Source organism: Diabrotica virgifera, chromosome 9, assembly GCF_917563875.1.
Source record: "Diabrotica virgifera virgifera chromosome 9, PGI_DIABVI_V3a".
In the NCBI taxonomy this organism is placed as follows: Eukaryota; Metazoa; Arthropoda; class Insecta; order Coleoptera; family Chrysomelidae; genus Diabrotica; species Diabrotica virgifera.
The window spans coordinates 52,194,527-52,214,373 of NC_065451.1; the positions used below are offsets into that span (position 1 = coordinate 52,194,527).

A 19,847-nucleotide genomic window follows, 5' to 3' on the forward strand; every position below is an offset into this window, starting at 1 on the left:
ACTTTTAATAGAATAAAAGAAAAACAAATGTATAAACCATGAAAAAATCTAGAAGATTTCCGAAAAATAATAAGAATGATAGAGCAAGCACTTACGAAAACAGAAAATAAAGTGAAAGTAAATAATAAACTGACAGAAAGTGAGAAAAGGATTATGACAATGAGATCCACCGTTATTTTTAACGAATAAAAGGACCTAATAATAGCAGATCAGATAACTTATGTCATAAAATCATCAATGTTTGGGATTCGTGGATGATGCAGTAATTCTGTCCAGAATCAAGAAGAAAGTAAAAAAGTTAGTGGGACAACTAGAAAAAAAGCTCGATAAAAAGGATTATATATGTTAAGCGAAAGAATATCCTCTATATTACTATATTTTTGAGTAAACTAAGAATCAAGGAGGAAATATACAAAAAAATATTGTCAGTAAATCTTAGTAGGTATGTATGGACTCAACAGAATACTCAGAAGCAAAAATATATCCAAAGGAGCTAAATTAAGATCGTATAAAACTGTAATAAGACCAATAGTTGCGTATGCCTTAGAAACCTGGACTATAGAAAAAACCGAACGATAAATTTTACAATTATGGGAAAGAAAAAAATATCTAGGTACTTCGAAGGATATTTGGCGGAAAAATGATAAACAATTAGTTAACAGGAAGGAAAAACACAGAGTTAGAATAATTATACAAGGAGCATAATATAATTATTGCTGCAGTAAGAGCACAAATACTTAGATTATTATAACATGTCCAAATAATAACCCAAGTTAGAATGACAAAAGTCTTGCTAAACGCTGCAATAATTGGTACAAAGAGGAAAGTAAGAAATTGAAAGGACCAGAAGTGCATTCATGAAATTCAGAAACGTCTTTACGAACTCTTACTTTGACCTGCAGCTAAGACTAAGATTCACTAAATGCTATATATGGTCGGTGCTCCTATAAGGCATGGAAGGATGGACTTTAAAAATTAACACAATAAATAAACTAGAGGCATTTGAGGTAATGGCAATGAATAATCCTGAGAAGAATTGGTACAGAACGACAACTGCTATGCATAATTAAACAGAGAAAATGGCATACCTGGGGCACCTAATTAGAAACGAAAAATACCAGTTTCTGCAAACCTTAATTGAAGGAAAGATCGAAGGAAGAAGGGGAGTCGACAGGAAGAAAATGTCATGGCTCCGTAATGTCAAACAATAGACAGGGCTAATAAACATAGGAGACCTAAAACATACTGCAAGGGATAAAGAAAAATGGTCAAACATGATCGCGAACATCCATTAGTGGATTGCATAAAAAGAAGAAGAAGCAATTGTCAAGAAACGGGGAAAAACAAAGAGGAGTGGATAAAGATCTAAGCCCTCAGTCTGCTTGGATCGAAGTGGTTAAAGAAAAAACGCAATATTTTATATTCAAAACTGTTTCAATATTAAAATAATAAAATTGTACTTACCACTTGCTTACAAGTTTTTCTGAGTACGACAGAGCTGCTTGGGCAGCAATAAAAATAATTGCTAGAATAACTAACATGATAATGCCACCAGCGTATTTGTAATATCTCAAATAAACTTTAAGGCTTACAGTACCACTCTTCTTTTCCTCATCGTACAAATTCTTATTCTCATTTTTATCTCCCCCAATTAGCTGAGTTCTCTCATTCGCTTCGTCCTCAAGTATATCTTCGTCTGTAACATCAATATCGTCGTCAAAGTAGTTCATTTCAACATCATCGATAAAATAAGTTATTCTTTTGTCCAAAGTTTCTTTTTGTTTTTCCAAAGACAGCGTTCGACCATCTTCAACAACTAGCGTATTATTTCCGTACAACAATTTGATGTGGTTGATGTTGTTGGACACCATGATAACCACTTTGTCTTTTAAGAAATCCATAATACAGTTTCTAAATATATAATAATTTACTTTTGAGTCTAAACCAGCTAGACACTCATCTATTAAGTATATATCACTAATACGATATATCGCTCTTGCCAGATTGATTCTGGATTGCTGCCCTTTGCTGAAATTGACACCTCTATCTCCTACTATAGTTTTGTCGCCTTTTGGTAGTTTCTTTAAATCTATATTAAGAGCGCACAATTTAAGTACTTCATTGTACCGTTTTTCGTTATAAGGTTCTCCAAAGAGTATGTTCTGTCGTAAAGTGGATGGGAAAAGCCAGGGTTCTTCTGACGCGTAGGAGATGGTTCCATCAATTGCCATTTGCCCACTGCTTACTGGATATTCACCCAGGAGAACTTTGATAATTGAGCTTTTACCACTACCAATGTTGCCAGTGATGAGATTGACTCCTTTTTCGGCCGAAAAAGAGATGTCATTAAGAATAGTTTTTTCTCCGACTTTGGCACTCACATGCCTCATGTAGACTCTCGGTGAAATAGTCTGTGATCGTCTGTCTACGACTTCCTCCAGTTTCAAAAAGTGTGACAATCTTTTAAGGGAAGCTCTTAAGTCCGAACATTGAGCTATACCAATTGGGATCGATACTGTTATGAACGATTTGAGACTTTGGTAGCAAGTTTGAATAAAATAGACTGTCTCTGCGTCTGTAAAATGACCAGACCATATATAGGTCATGATCATAAAGAAAAAGGAGAGGCTCGTTGCTGTGGATCCAACAATTAGCACCAAAGATTTTAGATAGAAGACCGGAGATAAGTTTTGCAGTTCTAACCTAAAAAAAAGTAGTGGTTACTTTATAAAGATAACAATTTAAAGTGTCTTACTTTCTTAATTCGTTAAGTTTTGTCGTAAAGAAGTTTTCCCAAGTGTACATTTTAATAGTTTTTATATTTCTTATAGTTTCTGTTGTCAGTTGCAGTCTTTCGTCAGTCCTCTTAGCAGATTGGACCCTTTTTGAGCTTACTACTTTTCCTACAAACACTGAAAATGCAAAAATATTAGATTATTTATCAAAATGTACAGCTTAACAATACAACAAAAAGAATTGACAAACTTAAATGGAGCTTCGCAGGTCACACTGCTAGACAAAAAGACCAACGTTGGAACGTAATAATACAACATTGGAGATTTTACGAAAGTAAACGACCAAGAGGAAGGCCACAGATGAAATGGGTTGATTATATTAAAAGAATAGCCGAAAAAAATTGAAAATATGTTGCTCAGGATAAAGACCGATGGAAGGAGTTGGGATAGGCCGAAGTCCAGATAAACCAAGTGAAAAAGGAACAATCCGAAAACAATAAGCAATTAAAGGAAATGAGGCGTGAGAATCAGAACTTGAAAATAGAAGTGAAGCAACTGAATGAAAGAAGCGAAAAGATAGAGAAAACCAGGAAAAAATCCTGCTAATATCAGGATTAAAAATGGACATAAACGACGATAGAAACAAACATAAGAGAAAGAATGGAAAATTTCATAGCCAAAAAACTACAATTAAACGTGAAATTAAGGAGTGCCATAAAGATTGGGAAGAATCGCTGTGTTCTAGAAAAAGAAACAATGATAGAAAAAAACAAAGATATTGAAAAACAAGCACAAATTAAAAAGCACAATGTGGTTTACACCAAAAAAATAATTACATGAACATGATTTAAGAATGAAAAAAAAAAGGAACAAATAAGCAAAGTGGCCAAAGAAGAAAAAGACTGAGGAGAAATGGCAAGAATAGGATACAAAAAGTTCACAGTAGACGCTAGAGAATGGAGATGGAATGAAGAGAAGGAGCAGCTATATGAAACAAAAAAGGGGAAGTCGTACAAGGTCAATAAAAAAACTAAGAAATAGCAAAACAACAAAGGAAACACGAAGTGGCTACGATAATCATGATGATTTTGTCGGAAGGAACAGAAGATAGAAAAAAAGGAAACAAATACTTTTAATATGGATAAAAATTTTGAACATGGAACTTAAGAGGAACCTATGTGCAAGAACTATTACGAATTTTAGATGAAGTAAGCGAGAAATATAGAATCGAAATAACCCACATACAAGAAAGAAGAAACTAAACAGCTGTGAAGTAAGATAGTGAAAGTTGGAAAAATTACTCTTTAGATTAGAAGCTACAATCCAAATAGACACATGTAGTCAAGGAAATGGAGCATTCTGGCTCGATATTTTTTCGTCTAGCATGGATTTACTTGAAATTTTCACAGAATGTAGGGAATAGTCCAAGGTCCAAGGAGGCGGGAATTTTTTGTTACATTTTAACCATGCAAATCGATGTAAAAAGTAGTTCTAAGAAAAAATGTTTTTTACATTTTCTTTGTAAGACAGAACAGTAACAGATTTTCGACGAAAAAATCGACTTTTTAGAGGGTTTTTTGAGAATACCCCGATAAATATGCATTTAATCAAAAAAACTGTAGATATCAAAATTGTATCTTTTAGTAATACAAACTAAATTGTTTTTCTGTAATATCTTTAAGACCAATACAAACCGAGATACGGCATGTTAAAAGTTAGCTTTTTCGTCAAATGCATAATTTGAAATATTCAAAGCCAAATAACGGAAAAACTTTGCATTTTTCGAGAAAAACTTATAATATTTTTTCAAGTATACAGTTAGACTTTTCAAAAAATAATAATAAAATTAAGCGACTTATGATCAAAAAAAGGTCGGTACCTGCTTTTCTCTATGAACAAATAAGTGAAAACAACCCACTAACTACCCTCCTAATTAAAAATTGGTCTTCACCTTTCTGTAGTTCCTTTTATATTTTTATTATCAATACACCCAAGAAGTTTGACCTATTTAGAAAAAATGGAGTTTACAAATTAATTTTTTGCAATTTCCCATTTTTCACCTTTTACTTCAAAATACAGTAGAACCCCGATTTTCCGTGTGCGGATTATCCGGGCTGCGGATTATCCATGCTATGATTTTCTATTACTTAAATATTGCATTTTTAAGGTTTTATCAAAATAGCGTCACTGTAAATCACTCGACGGAAACTCTATACGCGGAGAGGGAGACTCATAATGAAAGATTTATTTTTTCTGTTGTCTTTTTATGGTAGGGATATATGTATGAATATACCTACATATGTATTACAATAATAAATAAATGTTCGGATTATCCGTGCTTTTCAATAATCCGTGCCAACGTCCGGTCCCGAGGAGCACGGATAATCGGGGTTCTACTGTATCTCCGAAAAGACTGAAGATATGAAAAAACTGATGGACTACTAAATTGTAGCTTTTTTAATAACTAAATTTTCCTTGTGCATAGATTTTCATTTCAGTGAATAGTTAGCGAGATGTTATAGCTGTTTAAAATCTCTATTTACGAGCAAATACCCCCCTATTCGAGCCTTTAAACCCACCCCAATTAAAAACTAAGGGATCTTACGGAATTTAGTTTACACAGTCTTATAACTCTTCAAAAATCCTTTAAAATCATTTTTAAAAAACCTTTTATCGCCAAAAATGAAGGAGCTATATTTATAAAACGATTTTTTTTTCGAAAAATTCGAATAGTCCGCTTATGGATAATTTTCAATGTAAGTATAATACCACAGAACCGGTTCGTATACTGGAAGATGACTAAAAAACCATTTTTATTTGTATTTGTACATATTTGTAAATTCGTATTTTTGTGTAAATAAATGTTTTTGTAATTCTTTAATTCTACTTTTTTTATATAGATCTATTAAATTATCTACTTATAAAAATTGTAATGTTATTAAGGGTGGTTTTTAAGGGTTGAAATATTATGATGTTATATCCTAAAGTATAAAACAATCATTATTAAACTAATCAAAACCAAATTTTACCCATATTAAAGTTTACAATGTTACAATGTAATTTTTGAAAATAAGAGGTAGTTTACACCCCTAAAGATAATCAACGAATTTATGCATGATATAGAATATGAAGTACAGGGTGAGATGATCCTAATCCCAAATTTTTATGTAAATCGGTGCCATCCGAAATTGTTCTTTTAGGATAAGTAAATTTTTTATATATAGCTCCAACAAGGGTGGTTTTAAGGGTTGAAATATTATGATAGTATATCTTAAGAGGATCGGAACGTATTTTCGGCTGCAATGCTATTCAAATGGGGATTCATTTTTTTCAAATCCTGAGAAAACTAATAAGTATTTTGGAAAAATTTAAACGCAAAATGAAAGATTACGTTATTAGCGAGGGCCGAAAGTCCCTGAGAACTTCTACAATGTTTATTTTAATAAGTTACAGGGGTGAAAAAACTAAGAGAAAATTTAGTGTGATTTTTAAATTCAAATATCTCATTCAAAATAAACTTTTTATTTATTCTAAGGGACTTTCGGCCCTCGGTAATAATTTAGTCTTTCATTCTGCGTTTAAATTTTTCAAAAATATTTATTGGTTTTTTCAGGATTTGAAAAAAATGAACACAATGCCGTGGTAATATTTTCCAAATCTGTCTTTGTCTTACAACGCACTCAACCGAATATAATATTGTCAGCATATATTGTCAGTCAGACACTGACAATCAGTGACAATTTTAAATATTTGACATTGCATCGGGAATATTTTGAGACATTGATTAAATATTATTGATATATAGTGTATTTGATAAATAATTGATTTAAGACGTGAACTTAATAAAAAGTTATTTATTGTGTATTATTTGTGAAAGATCCAAGCAGAGAATACATCAGATATATCCTGTGATCCAAGTATTTTGTTGTTAGAGATGTTCAAAATTGTAAGCGTTCCAAAATAACAACATATTATTAAAAAATCACTTTAACACTGTTCCTCTTTTCTCGATTGATTATTAGTTTTTGTTGTACAAATAAATTATTACAATCACTGAAAACATAGTTAGTGAAAAAATTATCACATTTATTAACTGAATTAATAATTTGCAATTATAAAAATAACAGTTATCCAAGAACATTCAAAAGCCATCTCTTTAAATTAATTATGACATTTTCAAGTAGAATGACATTCTAGTAATGTTTACATATCCACACCAGTGTGAATTTTACTACACGTAATTTGCCGTGTAAAGACAGAAAAAGTAGGGATACACGTAAAATATTTGCGAATTATGTACCCATAGCCTTAAAGCATAAATCAATCATTATATAATTAATAAGAACCAAATGTTGACAATATGAAAATTTAAAATGTTATTTTATAATTTTTTAAAATTAGCGGTAGTTTTCACCCTTAAAAAACCAAAAGCATACAACGGCTCAATATAGAAAATAAACTAGAGGGTGTAATGAGCCTAATCCAAAATTGTTGTACAAATCGACGCTGGTCGAAAAAGTTGCGAGGTTTTGCCATTTTTTCGGTTTCATTTCCTCGACTACTGGGAATGGGTTTTATGATGTCATAGAGAATAAGCAGAGTAATAACTACTTTCAAACAGGGCCGCGTTTATGTCAATTGACGCCCTAGGCAATTCTCTAGTAGCCGCCCTTCAACTATGTGCAGTTACCGTCATTGAATAGTTTACAGACTTACGTATCTAGGAGCCGCTTTTTTTTAAATTTTACCTCGTTTAAACGCACCTTTTACGTCAAAGTGACGTTGCCAGTCATGTACCTAGCTAGAATAGGTTGATTAAAATTAAAAAATCTAAATATTTTAAAAAATTTAACAAAATGGAAAGTATAGAAATAAGTTTTTTGAATAAAATGGATTATGGTTAAATAACGAAGTCTGGTTTTAAAATATGAATTTTATTTTAAATCTATTTTATATTAAATAATGATAAACAATGATAAATAATAAAAAAATAATTCAAAAATTCATTAAAAAATTTAACTGGTCTCCTCTTGTGATCCTCACTCAAAAAAGGTTTCCTAGCAGCTGCACAATTTAACAGTCCACTTGCTTTAATTCTTCTACGTGCAGTGCAAATACTGTCTGGAAACGCTGTCTCTTCTCTTGCTTTTTAAGCTGTGGCAAAAGGAGATTCTCTCAAATAATCTACTAACATCTCATCCTGTTGATCTGTGGAGATCTTCTACCCTCTTGAACCGCCCAACCGTGCTATAAAGTGAAAATTATCCCATCTTTGTTTGATCTTCCATAAGCACATACGGCTCACGTTCAAATCAGTAGCAACTTTCCTTAGTGACCAACCTTCTTCGAGTTTGGCAATTGCTCTTGCTTTTTGCGCATCATTCAAATGTATTATAACCATTTTGGAGGAGTTTGATATACTTTAATTTTATTTTTGAGCACTCGCGAGAGTTTTGACAAGCATTGACTTTTTGAAATTTTTTGACTTTGACATTTGTCAAATCCGTACGACACTGCAATTTTACAGTATTACAATATAAAAAGTAAGGTGTAAACTATTCAGTGATCGTAACTGTACCATTTTTGCGAAAAAAAAAATTGCAGAAATTTGCAAAAACACTAAAAATGGATTTAAACTACGATGTGTACACACCTATAACAGAAAAAATTTTCATTCCAGTTCGATCACATCAGAGAAATCTTTTCAAAAAAGACTTTTGAAAAAAAAAATTTTCTTGACAAAATCGACAAATTGCACACGACAAATTATTTTTAATACTTGACATTTTCGAAAATGACCTTTCAATGGACACGTTGGCACCTGGGATGCACAAGTAAATGTGCAAAGCAATGTCAAAATTAGGGAAAATATCTTTCAATCCACTTGGTGCAGTCACTGAAGGTTTTCACCTCCGATATCGTTGAACCTCCATCAATTTTCATGAAAATTGGTGAGTAGTTACAGGATACCTCAAGGAACAAAGGTGACATGATGCCAACTTGCGCTTTTACCGTGGTGGTGAATGCCACCCCTTCTCTGATGACCCCTTCTCTCCTCTTTGATGAAAATTATTTTTTTAATAATTCCATAAATCGATATAGAGACAAATTCTTAGCAAAATTTGTTATGTAAAGTTATTAATATAAGTCAATACTTTTTGAGTTATTAAAGATCAAAGATTTTATTTTTTCGTAAAAAAATGCATATTTTAAAGCTGTTTTTGACGTAGAACTTAATAACTATAAGCTTTTACAAAAAACTTACTATTATCAAAATTGAAGATAATAAAAAGCTGAATATACTCCTTGCTTAAAGAACTAAACTAATGTTAATTCTAAGTGAGTTATGGTTAATTGAATGTATATTGTTTCGAGTATTCAAGCGAGTACTCAAATCTAAGTATTCAAGCTTAAATAACGGGAAAAAGATGCATTTTATTAAATATACCTATACTAAACACTTGTCAAAGTACTTCGGAGTACCTATCAAATGAGCTCCAGTAGAAGTCAATATGATCACAAAGCAAGTTATGATGAAAATAAGAGAACCCTTTAGAATTTTTAGGAAAAAGTGAAAAATAAAACATACGCCCTTTCCACAAAAATTAAAATTTATAGTAATCCTTAGAAGAATTTTTTTATATTAGCATAAATAATGATTTCAACCATTTTGACTGGTTTCGAATACATATTAATAAAAGATATAAATAATTTAAAAAAATCAAAATTCTTAAAATTATCGTAATTTTTATTTTCTTTTGATAATAACTCCAAAAATACTCAATATGCGTAAAAAGTGATATATGTATAACCAAATTTTAGTTTTCACTGTATCAAATATTTTAACTTTATACAGGGTGTCCCGAAAAGATTGGTCATAAATTATACCACAAATTCTAGGGTCAAAAATAAGTTGATTGAACCTCACTTACCTATATACAATAGTGCACACAAAAAAAGTTACAGCCCTTTGAAGTTACAAAATGAAAATCGATTTTTTTTCATATATCGAAAACTCTTAGAGATTTTTTATTGAAAATAGACATGTGACATTCTTATGGCAGCAACATCTTACAAAAAAAGTAAAGTGAAATTCGTGCACCCCATAAAATTTTTATGGGGGTTTTGTTCCTTTAAACCCCCCAAACTTTTGTGTACGTTCCAATTAAATTATTATTGTGGCACCATTAGTTAAACACAATGTTTTTAAAACTTTTTTACCTCTTAGTACTTTTTCGATAAGCCAGTATTTATTGAGATATTTTGAATATTTTTCGAATCCACCACATATTTGTGTATGGTTAAAAGTACGATTATAGAGACCTGTTAATAATCTGAAAATTTATTTATAATTTGCATTTTTAGGTACATTTTGAAAAAGAAGCCACATCTCGATAAAAGGTGACTTGTCAAAAAAAGACTAAGAATCAAAAAAGTTTTAAAAACACTGTGTTTACTAATGGTACCACAATAATCGTTTAATTGTGTAACGTTTGAAAAAACTCCAACATTAATTTAATATCCCAATTCCCAAAAAGAATGTCTATTTTTTTAATTTATTTTGTGAAGTTCAATATCATTATAAGATCCCAAGCCGACCCTGTATACAGCCATGAAGTATTGCAGCAACATTTCAATGTGTTACAAGATTCCTGTTTATTTGAGACGCAAAAACAGAATTTGTAAGAAGTGTTGACAAAAGTACAGTTCTAATGCGTAGATGAACTTTCTAGAACAAATCTTGAACTGAAAGTTGAGTTCTTGTCAACTAAGCATCCCTAAGGATCAAAATCGCTCGGTACTTCCGTCGTATTTTTCCCAGGTAGTAGCTTCAGAGCGAAGCGCAAATTAGTCCAGCTTTACGTCCCGAGGTGATAGCATCCTGCTCCTCGGCTGGTACTCGCTTGAATTAGGGCGTAGTCCCTTTGTTCCCCGCCGGTAAAATGTAGAATGGTCGCTGTGAAGATCTGAATGTGTGGTGAGTGCTCTGAGAGGATTTTTTCCACATAGTGTTGGATTTGTTATGGAAAATCGAAGCCTCTTGAAGAGTCAAACACGCAGTTCTACAACCCGGCATTGTTGCCCATTGTGTAGAAGTCTTTGTTTGTTCCTGTCCCTATGCATTGTGTAGAAGTCTTTGTTTGTTCCTGTCCCTATGCAAGTTCCAGTTGATTGCCCTGAAAAGTTCCAATTTCCCAGAAGAGCCCCCTTTGTGATTTGTGTATGGAATGTCTACCCCACACCCCACCCTCCAATGATTGCCCTGAAATTGAAGAAAGAAGCCATGTCTTCCCCCTGCCCCCTGTTTGTTGATGAACTCCCACCCTGTAGTTTGTGACTGTGACGAAGAGTTTTTTTGTTTTTAAGGTATGATACGTTTTTTAATTTTACTAAATTTCAAGTGGATAAATTTCTGGTAAATAATTGTATAAAGAAATTTGCTTTCATAATGGTAAAAAAAGGCAGTGACTTATGACATTTGACAGCTACGTCAAATCTTGTGTTGAAATAAATAGGTCAAATTTTATTTGACATATACTGCCCAACAAATTTAATTTTAATTGTTTTGTTTGTAATCATTGTTTTTGTAGTAAAATTTTGAATAAACCTGGTAAGAGTTTAAAGTTTTGAATAAACGTTTTGTAAGTGTATCTACCATTTTATTTCTGTAACCTTGTTTTGGAAAAATTTTAACTAAATTCTAATGCAACTGTGTGTAAGTTTTAGTACAGAAGAAAGAATATGGCATAGAAGCCAGTAAAAGAAAAGATGTTGCCCAGTCTAACCCCAAAGAGGAATCAATGATGAATGTCCCCCCATTTGGTACCCCGTAAGTGAGAGAAAATGTCTTAGTAAGTACCCAAATACAAACCAGAGGATTTGTTTCAAACGGCGTCCCTTTTTGTTAAATAGTAGAAAGATCCTCTAGTCAGAGTAAGTACCCTTATGTATTTAGTTATGGTAGTGTAGTCATCTTAACACCCCTTCACCCTTCCTAACGAATCTACGACCTAGCTCCCGCACAACAAATGAGCTGCCGTCCCGCAACGAGGCTTTATGTGTCTGCTTCTTCTTCTTTAGCCCCATTCTTACCCCCCAGTATCTCTATAGATAGTCTTTCCTTGTTCCCATATGAGCAGACATGTCAAAACGCTTCAAATTGCGCCCAACGTGTGGGGCTCAAAACGCTTCAAATGGCCCCGGCAACGTGGGGCCTGTACTTTTTTTGGCCTCCCTCAGACCCCATTTGCATGTTCCCACTACCATATCCTTTTAGCCTCCTTTCGGTCTCATTTGTACTACAACTGTTAGGCAGTGCCCGTCTTGGGTAGCCGATCTCAGTTTGTGGTGCAAGTGTTTCCGATAACATGGAAGCTCGACTCGTGTCATGTTTTGTATGCCCACTGTTACAAGTCTAGCTTGTAGACATGTTCAACTAGTAGTTAGCCTATCTACTAGTCCCCAATGTCTTTAGCCACCCCCCACTTAGTGTTACATTTGTAACGTACACCCTGAAGTTTGACCCGAGTAAATATCGCCCAAGTCTTCCCATGTAGTTTAGCCCAGATTCCTCTTGTCTTGCCCCCAGAAACTGTTTCATGTCTGTTAGTGCCCCCGAAACTGTTTCAGTCTGTTAGTCCCCATGAAAGAGCCCATTTTTGTAGTTTTTGTTGCAAAAGTTAATAATTTTTCCAAAGAGGTGTAAGTATGTACACATTTTGTTGTGATGTTGATTTGGTCGTGCTGTTGATTGTATAGGCATGTACCATTTCATACATCATAGTGTATTTAACTTGTAACCCCATATGTATACTGGTATTGTATTGTATTGTAAGTATCGTAGAACAGAATTGTATGTTATTGTAGCGTACTAACTGTATTGTATTGATATTGTACCCATGATGAAAGCATTGATTTGAATTTTTTTGAAAATATTGATGAAATATATAGACAAACAGTTGAATAAAAAAGTAACGTAAAATTTTTTTGAAAATTTTGATTAAAAGTAACGTTAAATATTTTGAATATTGAATCCAATTATGAAGTATAACAGTATGTTGTATTTTTTGCATGTATTCCTATAGATCAACAGTTTTTTTACAGAATAATCGTTTTTTGTGATTTATTGATTTGGTCATTTGATTAGATGTGTGATGTTGTTGGTATGGTCCGTGTATGAGCTTAGCCCCGTATAGTCTGTGTGAGAGTAGTCCCTTGTTTTTCCAGCGAAGCCTATCTCTGTTGGTGTATGTCATGCCACAGGTTAGTTGGAGAAGTCATCCCATTGAGAAGTCATCCCCTTGAGAAGTGGCCCCGTGAAGAAGTGAAGAGGGAAACCGTGGAGAGGCCCCCCACTTCTGTGTTTTTTTCAAGCAGCCAGGAGAAAAGCTGTCACTTTTAGATTTGAAGATAGCGTTCTCTGTCGACACTGTTTGAGAATAACTGTCTTGAAGTGTAGAAGTTAGCCCCTGAAAAAGCCCCCCCCTTGTCTGTGTTGCCCCTTGTTTTTTTTTTTTTTTTGACTAATCTATCTTTGTAGGTGTCAAAAGGATGCCAGAGGTTAGTTAAAAAGAGCCGTGAAGTAGTAGTTGAAGTCTCCCCCCCCAGTGAAGTAGTTGAAGTCCCCCCGTGAATGAAGTATGTCTTTTTGTATCTGACATGTCACAAGTGTAATACTCGTGATGAAGGAAGTTTTGTTCAGCTATCTGTGAACACTTTCATTAGTAGTCGGAGCAAGAAATGTCTTATCCCGTGTGAGCTCATATAGGAACCAAATTTCAATATTGTTTGTGTTTGTAAGCCCCTGAGTATATCTAGAAGTCAAAAAGTATGTTGTTGTCTGTTTGTTTGTCTATCCCTGTTTTGTCTGGAAGTTTTAGAGCCCATTGTCTGTTGTCCCGTGTTGTCTATTAGCCCGTGTTGTCTATTAGCCCGTGTTGTCTATTAGCCCGTGTTGTCTATTAGCCCGTGTTGTCTATTAGCCCGTGTTGTCTGTTAGCCCGTGTCCGTGCTGGAGTTTGATTTTTTTTGGCGAATAGTTAGTTGACCTCTCTTCTCTTTGTTGATTGAAAGTAGGCCAAGAGCAGAAGCTGTGACAAGGCTGGTGAGGTTAGGATCTGGCCGCGTTGAGTACAGGTGAAGCTTGCTTTCGGTCGATAAATGGAAGCGGTTGTTCGTCAGAACTGTCATACTTTCCAATGTCCCTTTGGTCTTCCCCTTGCGTGTTGCTTTCATCCCCTGTTTTGAAAAAGTAGCCCCCCGTTTTGAAAAATAAAGTCCACCCCCAGTCTTGAGAAATGAAATGCCCCCAGTTTTGAAAAGTAAGTCTATCCCCAGTTTTGAAAAGTAAAGCCCAACCCCCCTGTCTTGAAAAATGAAGTCTATCCCCTGTTTCGAAAAGTGAAGTGTAGCCCTGTTTTGAAAATGAAGTCTTTCCCCAGCTTGTGATTTGAAAATGAGAGAGTTGTCTAGTGAACGTTCATGAAAGGTTCTTATGTCCTGGATTGGACTGTTGATTGAAAACGTAATGATGTAGTGTTCTCTATATCATATGTTGCGTTCATTTCCCTTAGTCTTGTTTAAAAAGTTTGATATCCTGTTTGAACCCAGTATACTAGTCTTTTCGGTCTTTTGTTGTTGTCACACGTATCCCCCCTCCCCCCTTGTTAATATTGTCTTGATTTTAGTCCTTGTTGTTGTCATATACCCTTTTGTCTAGCCCTGTTTTGTTTGAATGAGTTGTTGAAGTAAGTTGTTGGTGAGATTTTGTCTCACTGAGGTATTTAGATTGGATTGTCTAAATCCTCATTTTTGCTGAACCGTTGCCAACAAAATTCCCTGAAACTCGCTAGGCGTTTAGTGGAGTTTAGGCAGATGCCTATCTGCTGAGCCTAGAGCTCAAATGATTTTTTTTAGTTTTTGAGAACCGCTCGCGGTTAGGCAACGAGGTGACAAGGCTGTGTCTGCCCTGGTATGTCACTTGTGTTACTGCTGTGGATGTCAGCGAGGTCCACACAGGGCACAAGTTTAGTTTCTTTCCCAAGGCACAGAAACTCTTGTCACCTACAGTTCTTAGTAGAGTCAAGAAACATTTAAGTCTACTCGACTTTAAAGAGTCTGGCGATTGATGGCACGCTAGCCCAATCCCTAACGACTTTTTTGTTTTGTTTAATCCCCACTAGCCATTATCTAAATATTTTGATATTGTTGTCCTGTCACACCTAAGATGTCCGTGTTGGATTTTTTTCTGTTTGTTATCGAAAACTGGATAATCTTATCCAGGTTTCTCTTTTGCGCGGAGGCTTTGTAACGTTTGAAAAAACTCCAACATTAATTTAATATCCCAATTCCCAAAAAGAATGTCTATTTTTTTAATTTATTTTGTGAAGTTCAATATCATTATAAGATCCCAAGCCGACCCTGTATACAGCCATGAAGTATTGCAGCAACATTTCAATGTGTTACAAGATTCCTGTTTATTTGAGACGCAAAAACAGAATTTGTAAGAAGTGTTGACAAAAGTACAGTTCTAATGCGTAGATGAACTTTCTAGAACAAATCTTGAACTGAAAGTTGAGTTCTTGTCAACTAAGCATCCCTAAGGATCAAAATCGCTCGGTACTTCCGTCGTATTTTTCCCAGGTAGTAGCTTCAGAGCGAAGCGCAAATTAGTCCAGCTTTACGTCCCGAGGTGATAGCATCCTGCTCCTCGGCTGGTACTCGCTTGAATTAGGGCGTAGTCCCTTTGTTCCCCGCCGGTAAAATGTAGAATGGTCGCTGTGAAGATCTGAATGTGTGGTGAGTGCTCTGAGAGGATTTTTTCCACATAGTGTTGGATTTGTTATGGAAAATCGAAGCCTCTTGAAGAGTCAAACACGCAGTTCTACAACCCGGCATTGTTGCCCATTGTGTAGAAGTCTTTGTTTGTTCCTGTCCCTATGCATTGTGTAGAAGTCTTTGTTTGTTCCTGTCCCTATGCAAGTTCCAGTTGATTGCCCTGAAAAGTTCCAATTTCCCAGAAGAGCCCCCTTTGTGATTTGTGTATGGAATGTCTACCCCACACCCCACCCTCCAATGATTGCCCTGAAATTGAAGAAAGAAGCCATGTCTTCCCCCTGCCCCCTGTTTGTTGATGAACTCCCACCCTGTAGTTTGTGACTGTGACGAAGAGTTTTTTTGTTTTTAAGGTATGATACGTTTTTTAATTTTACTAAATTTCAAGTGGATAAATTTCTGGTAAATAATTGTATAAAGAAATTTGCTTTCATAATGGTAAAAAAAGGCAGTGACTTATGACATTTGACAGCTACGTCAAATCTTGTGTTGAAATAAATAGGTCAAATTTTATTTGACATATACTGCCCAACAAATTTAATTTTAATTGTTTTGTTTGTAATCATTGTTTTTGTAGTAAAATTTTGAATAAACCTGGTAAGAGTTTAAAGTTTTGAATAAACGTTTTGTAAGTGTATCTACCATTTTATTTCTGTAACCTTGTTTTGGAAAAATTTTAACTAAATTCTAATGCAACTGTGTGTAAGTTTTAGTACAGAAGAAAGAATATGGCATAGAAGCCAGTAAAAGAAAAGATGTTGCCCAGTCTAACCCCAAAGAGGAATCAATGATGAATGTCCCCCCATTTGGTACCCCGTAAGTGAGAGAAAATGTCTTAGTAAGTACCCAAATACAAACCAGAGGATTTGTTTCAAACGGCGTCCCTTTTTGTTAAATAGTAGAAAGATCCTCTAGTCAGAGTAAGTACCCTTATGTATTTAGTTATGGTAGTGTAGTCATCTTAACACCCCTTCACCCTTCCTAACGAATCTACGACCTAGCTCCCGCACAACAAATGAGCTGCCGTCCCGCAACGAGGCTTTATGTGTCTGCTTCTTCTTCTTTAGCCCCATTCTTACCCCCCAGTATCTCTATAGATAGTCTTTCCTTGTTCCCATATGAGCAGACATGTCAAAACGCTTCAATTGGAACGTACACAAACGTTTCGGGGATTTAAAGGAACAAAACCTCCATAAAATGTTTATGTAAATATATTAAAAAAGAAGCCGCATCTTGATAAAAAATGGATTATCGAAAAAATACTAAGAGGCAAAAAAGTTTTAAAAACGTTGTGTTTAACTAACAGTATCACAATAATGAATTAATTGGAACGTACACAAAAGTTTGGGGGGGTTTAAGGGAACCAAACCCCCATAAAATTTTTATGGGGTGGACAAACTTCACTATAACTTTGGTTTAAAATGTTCCTGCCACAAGAATAATACGTGTCCATTTTCAATAAAAAATCTCTAATAGTTTTCGATATATTGAAAAAAATCGATTTTTATTTTGTAACTTCAAAGGGCTGTAACTTTTTTTATGAGCACATTTGTACTAAGGTAAGTTAGATTCAATCGAACTATTTTTGACTCCAGAATGTGTGGTATAATTTATGACCAATCTTTTCGGGACACCCTGTATAACTATATAAAACTATAGGGTTTTTTTTATATAAAAGTATATAAAACTATAGGTCCAACTTTGTTGGAAAAATTCTTAAAAGATAAATTTTGAAAAATATTTGGTGCATACATTTTAATGCTATCAACTTGTTCGGGTGCTCATTTGATAGATATTTCAAAGTAGTTTGACAAATTAATGTTTAATAAGGTTATGTTATAAAATGCATAATTTTCCCGTTATTTAAGCTTGAATACTTAGATTTGGGTACTCGGCGAAAAAAATATACATTCAATTACATATAACTCACATTTAGTTAACATTAAAAGTTCTTTTCAGTAAGGAGTTTACTTCATTTTTATTATATTCAATTTTGGTAGTATTAATAACCCTGTTGTAAAATCTTATAGTTTTTGAGTTATTTATGAAAAATCGGTTAAAAACATGCATTTGTCTCACAAAAAATTAAAATCTTTGATCTTTAATAACTCAAAAAGTTTTGATTTATTTTAATAACTTTACGTAACAAATTTTCCCTTTGTCGGATTCTGGGGATATTTTTAATAAAATAATTTTCACTCCCGAGAAGGGGTGACATAAACTCCCAAGGTAAAAGCGCAAGTTGACACCATGTCACCTTTGTTCCTTGAGATATCCTCTAACGACTCACCAATTTTCATGCAAATCGATGGAGGTTCAACGAAATAGGAGGTAATAGCTCATATCCACCTTCAGTTACTGCGCTAACTCTCTTTAAATATTAAGATATATTATGTCAATATATGTCAATTGGTGATTTTATTGTGGTATCCAAATGCATTCCGAATGCATTCATGCATGAATGATGTATCTTGGTCGTCTTTATTTTGTACCGAATTTTCAGCTTCTTTAATAATTTCTTCATTGCTTAATTTTGGAAAATCTGTTAATAACACGAAAACTTTGGTAAATAAGTCGATAAGATTCCAGACGTCTATTCAGGTCTCTTATCAGAGTGTCGATTATAATATAGAATGTGTGGATTTTCATCTCATCACTAGCCGAAAAGTTTAGTTCATCATCGGCCCCCTCGTCAAATTGAATTTTTCTTTTTCTCTTTCTTATTTCTTTATATGTTTTATTTGGGCACAATTTTTTGACTTCCTTGCGCTAAAGTAATTTGAAAGAGCTTCATACTCTTTAATGACAGAACCCAGATCCATAATTTTTATAGACAAATATTTCTTGTACAGTATTTGTGCCGAACTCTCATAATGTGCCGCCCGCGCCCTAGGCAGCTGCCTATATTGCCTAATGGATAAAGCAGCCCTGCTTTCAAAGCAAAAACTGTGCTATTTAAAATTGAATAAAAAATAAAACATAGAAAAATTAGCATTACTAACGCATATGCGCATACAGAAGAGAGAAGAGGAATACATGGAAGTACCAAAATAACTTCTATGAATAATTCGGTAAGCTAATTGAAAAAGTACCAAAATATGACATAAAAGCAATTGTGAGAGATATGAATGCGAAAGCAGGAAGAGAAGATATTTAATATCCAACGTAATCTTAAACTTAACCAATATTCTCCTATAAATTTATATTATGTAAAAATTTGACTCATTACTTCTTGTTTCTGGACAGCGTCCTTGCTTCTTTACCTGTCGTTCACTTGTTTCGAATATTTTTCCTAGGGTTCTATCCCATATTTGTTGTGGTATACCTTTCTTCTTTCTTCTTTGCATTTTTACCTGCCAAATTTCTTTCACCGGTTTTGTATGATCGATTCTCTGAAGGTGACCATACCAACTGAGTTGCTTTCTTTTTATAAATTCTCTTACTTGCCTTCTCTTACTTAGGTGTCCCGCAGTCTATCTGTTTTGGTAACTTTTTGGTCTAAGGTATTTTATTTCTACTCCCTATATTTTACTCTGATGATGGATCCATGGACTGATCGGGTCACAAATGAGGAGGTTCTTAGAAGAATGGGAAAGAACCGAGAAGTACTAACCATCATCAAATCTCGAAAGTTGGAATATTTTGGACATATTATGCGAAATGAATCCAGGTATGCCCTCCTACAAGCCATCTTGCAAGGAAAAATATTTGGAAAGCGAGGTCCAGGAAGAAGAAGAACATCCTGGTTAAAGAACTTCAGAACCTGGTTCAACACAACATCTGTGCAGCTTTTCCGCGTTGCTGCAGATAAAGTGAAGATTTTAATGATGATCGCCAACATTCGTCACGGATAGGCACATCAAGAAGAAGATATTTGACTCTATTGTTGTTCTGTTAGTATCCACGACCCTTAGTCAAACATTAATACAGGCCTATATGTTGACTTAAACACATTTATTTTTCTTTTTCTTGTCATTTCTTTTTATTTAGGAATTTATTGCCCATTGCATAGTATATGTTCATCGTTTTTTGAATTCTATTATTAACTTCAGGAAGAGAAGATAGCTATATGAATATAACACGTTATAAAAGTCTGCATAAAGAAAGTAATGACAATGTAGGAAACCTAATAGAGTGTTCACCGAAATATAATCTTAAGATAACAAGAACACAATTGGATCATAAAGATGTATATAAAGTAACCTGGATATGTTGTTATGGGAAGACGAGAAACCGAATAGACCACGTTCTCATTGACAGCAAACATAACTGATTCGT

General features: G+C 34.2%; 1 protein-coding gene and 1 long non-coding RNA gene across 2 annotated transcripts in view; one reads left to right on the forward strand and one right to left on the reverse strand.

Moving 5' to 3' along the window:
• The window catches only part of LOC114327199 (ATP-binding cassette sub-family C member 4), a 194,685-nt gene that overhangs the window by 70,551 nt on the left and 104,287 nt on the right, over positions 1–19,847 (reverse strand). The window contains exons 6-7 of the mRNA XM_050660972.1: positions 2,756–2,912; positions 1,465–2,703 (exon numbers count right to left, since the gene is read on the reverse strand). Coding sequence (XP_050516929.1) covers positions 1,465–2,703; positions 2,756–2,912 — 1,396 coding nt within the window. The remainder of the gene's footprint in view (positions 1–1,464; positions 2,704–2,755; positions 2,913–19,847) is intronic.
• Positions 10,220–16,206, forward strand: LOC126891711 (uncharacterized). Its single transcript, XR_007700516.1, has 2 exons — positions 10,220–10,860; positions 15,718–16,206. It is a non-coding gene; the product is annotated as an uncharacterized LOC126891711 (long non-coding RNA).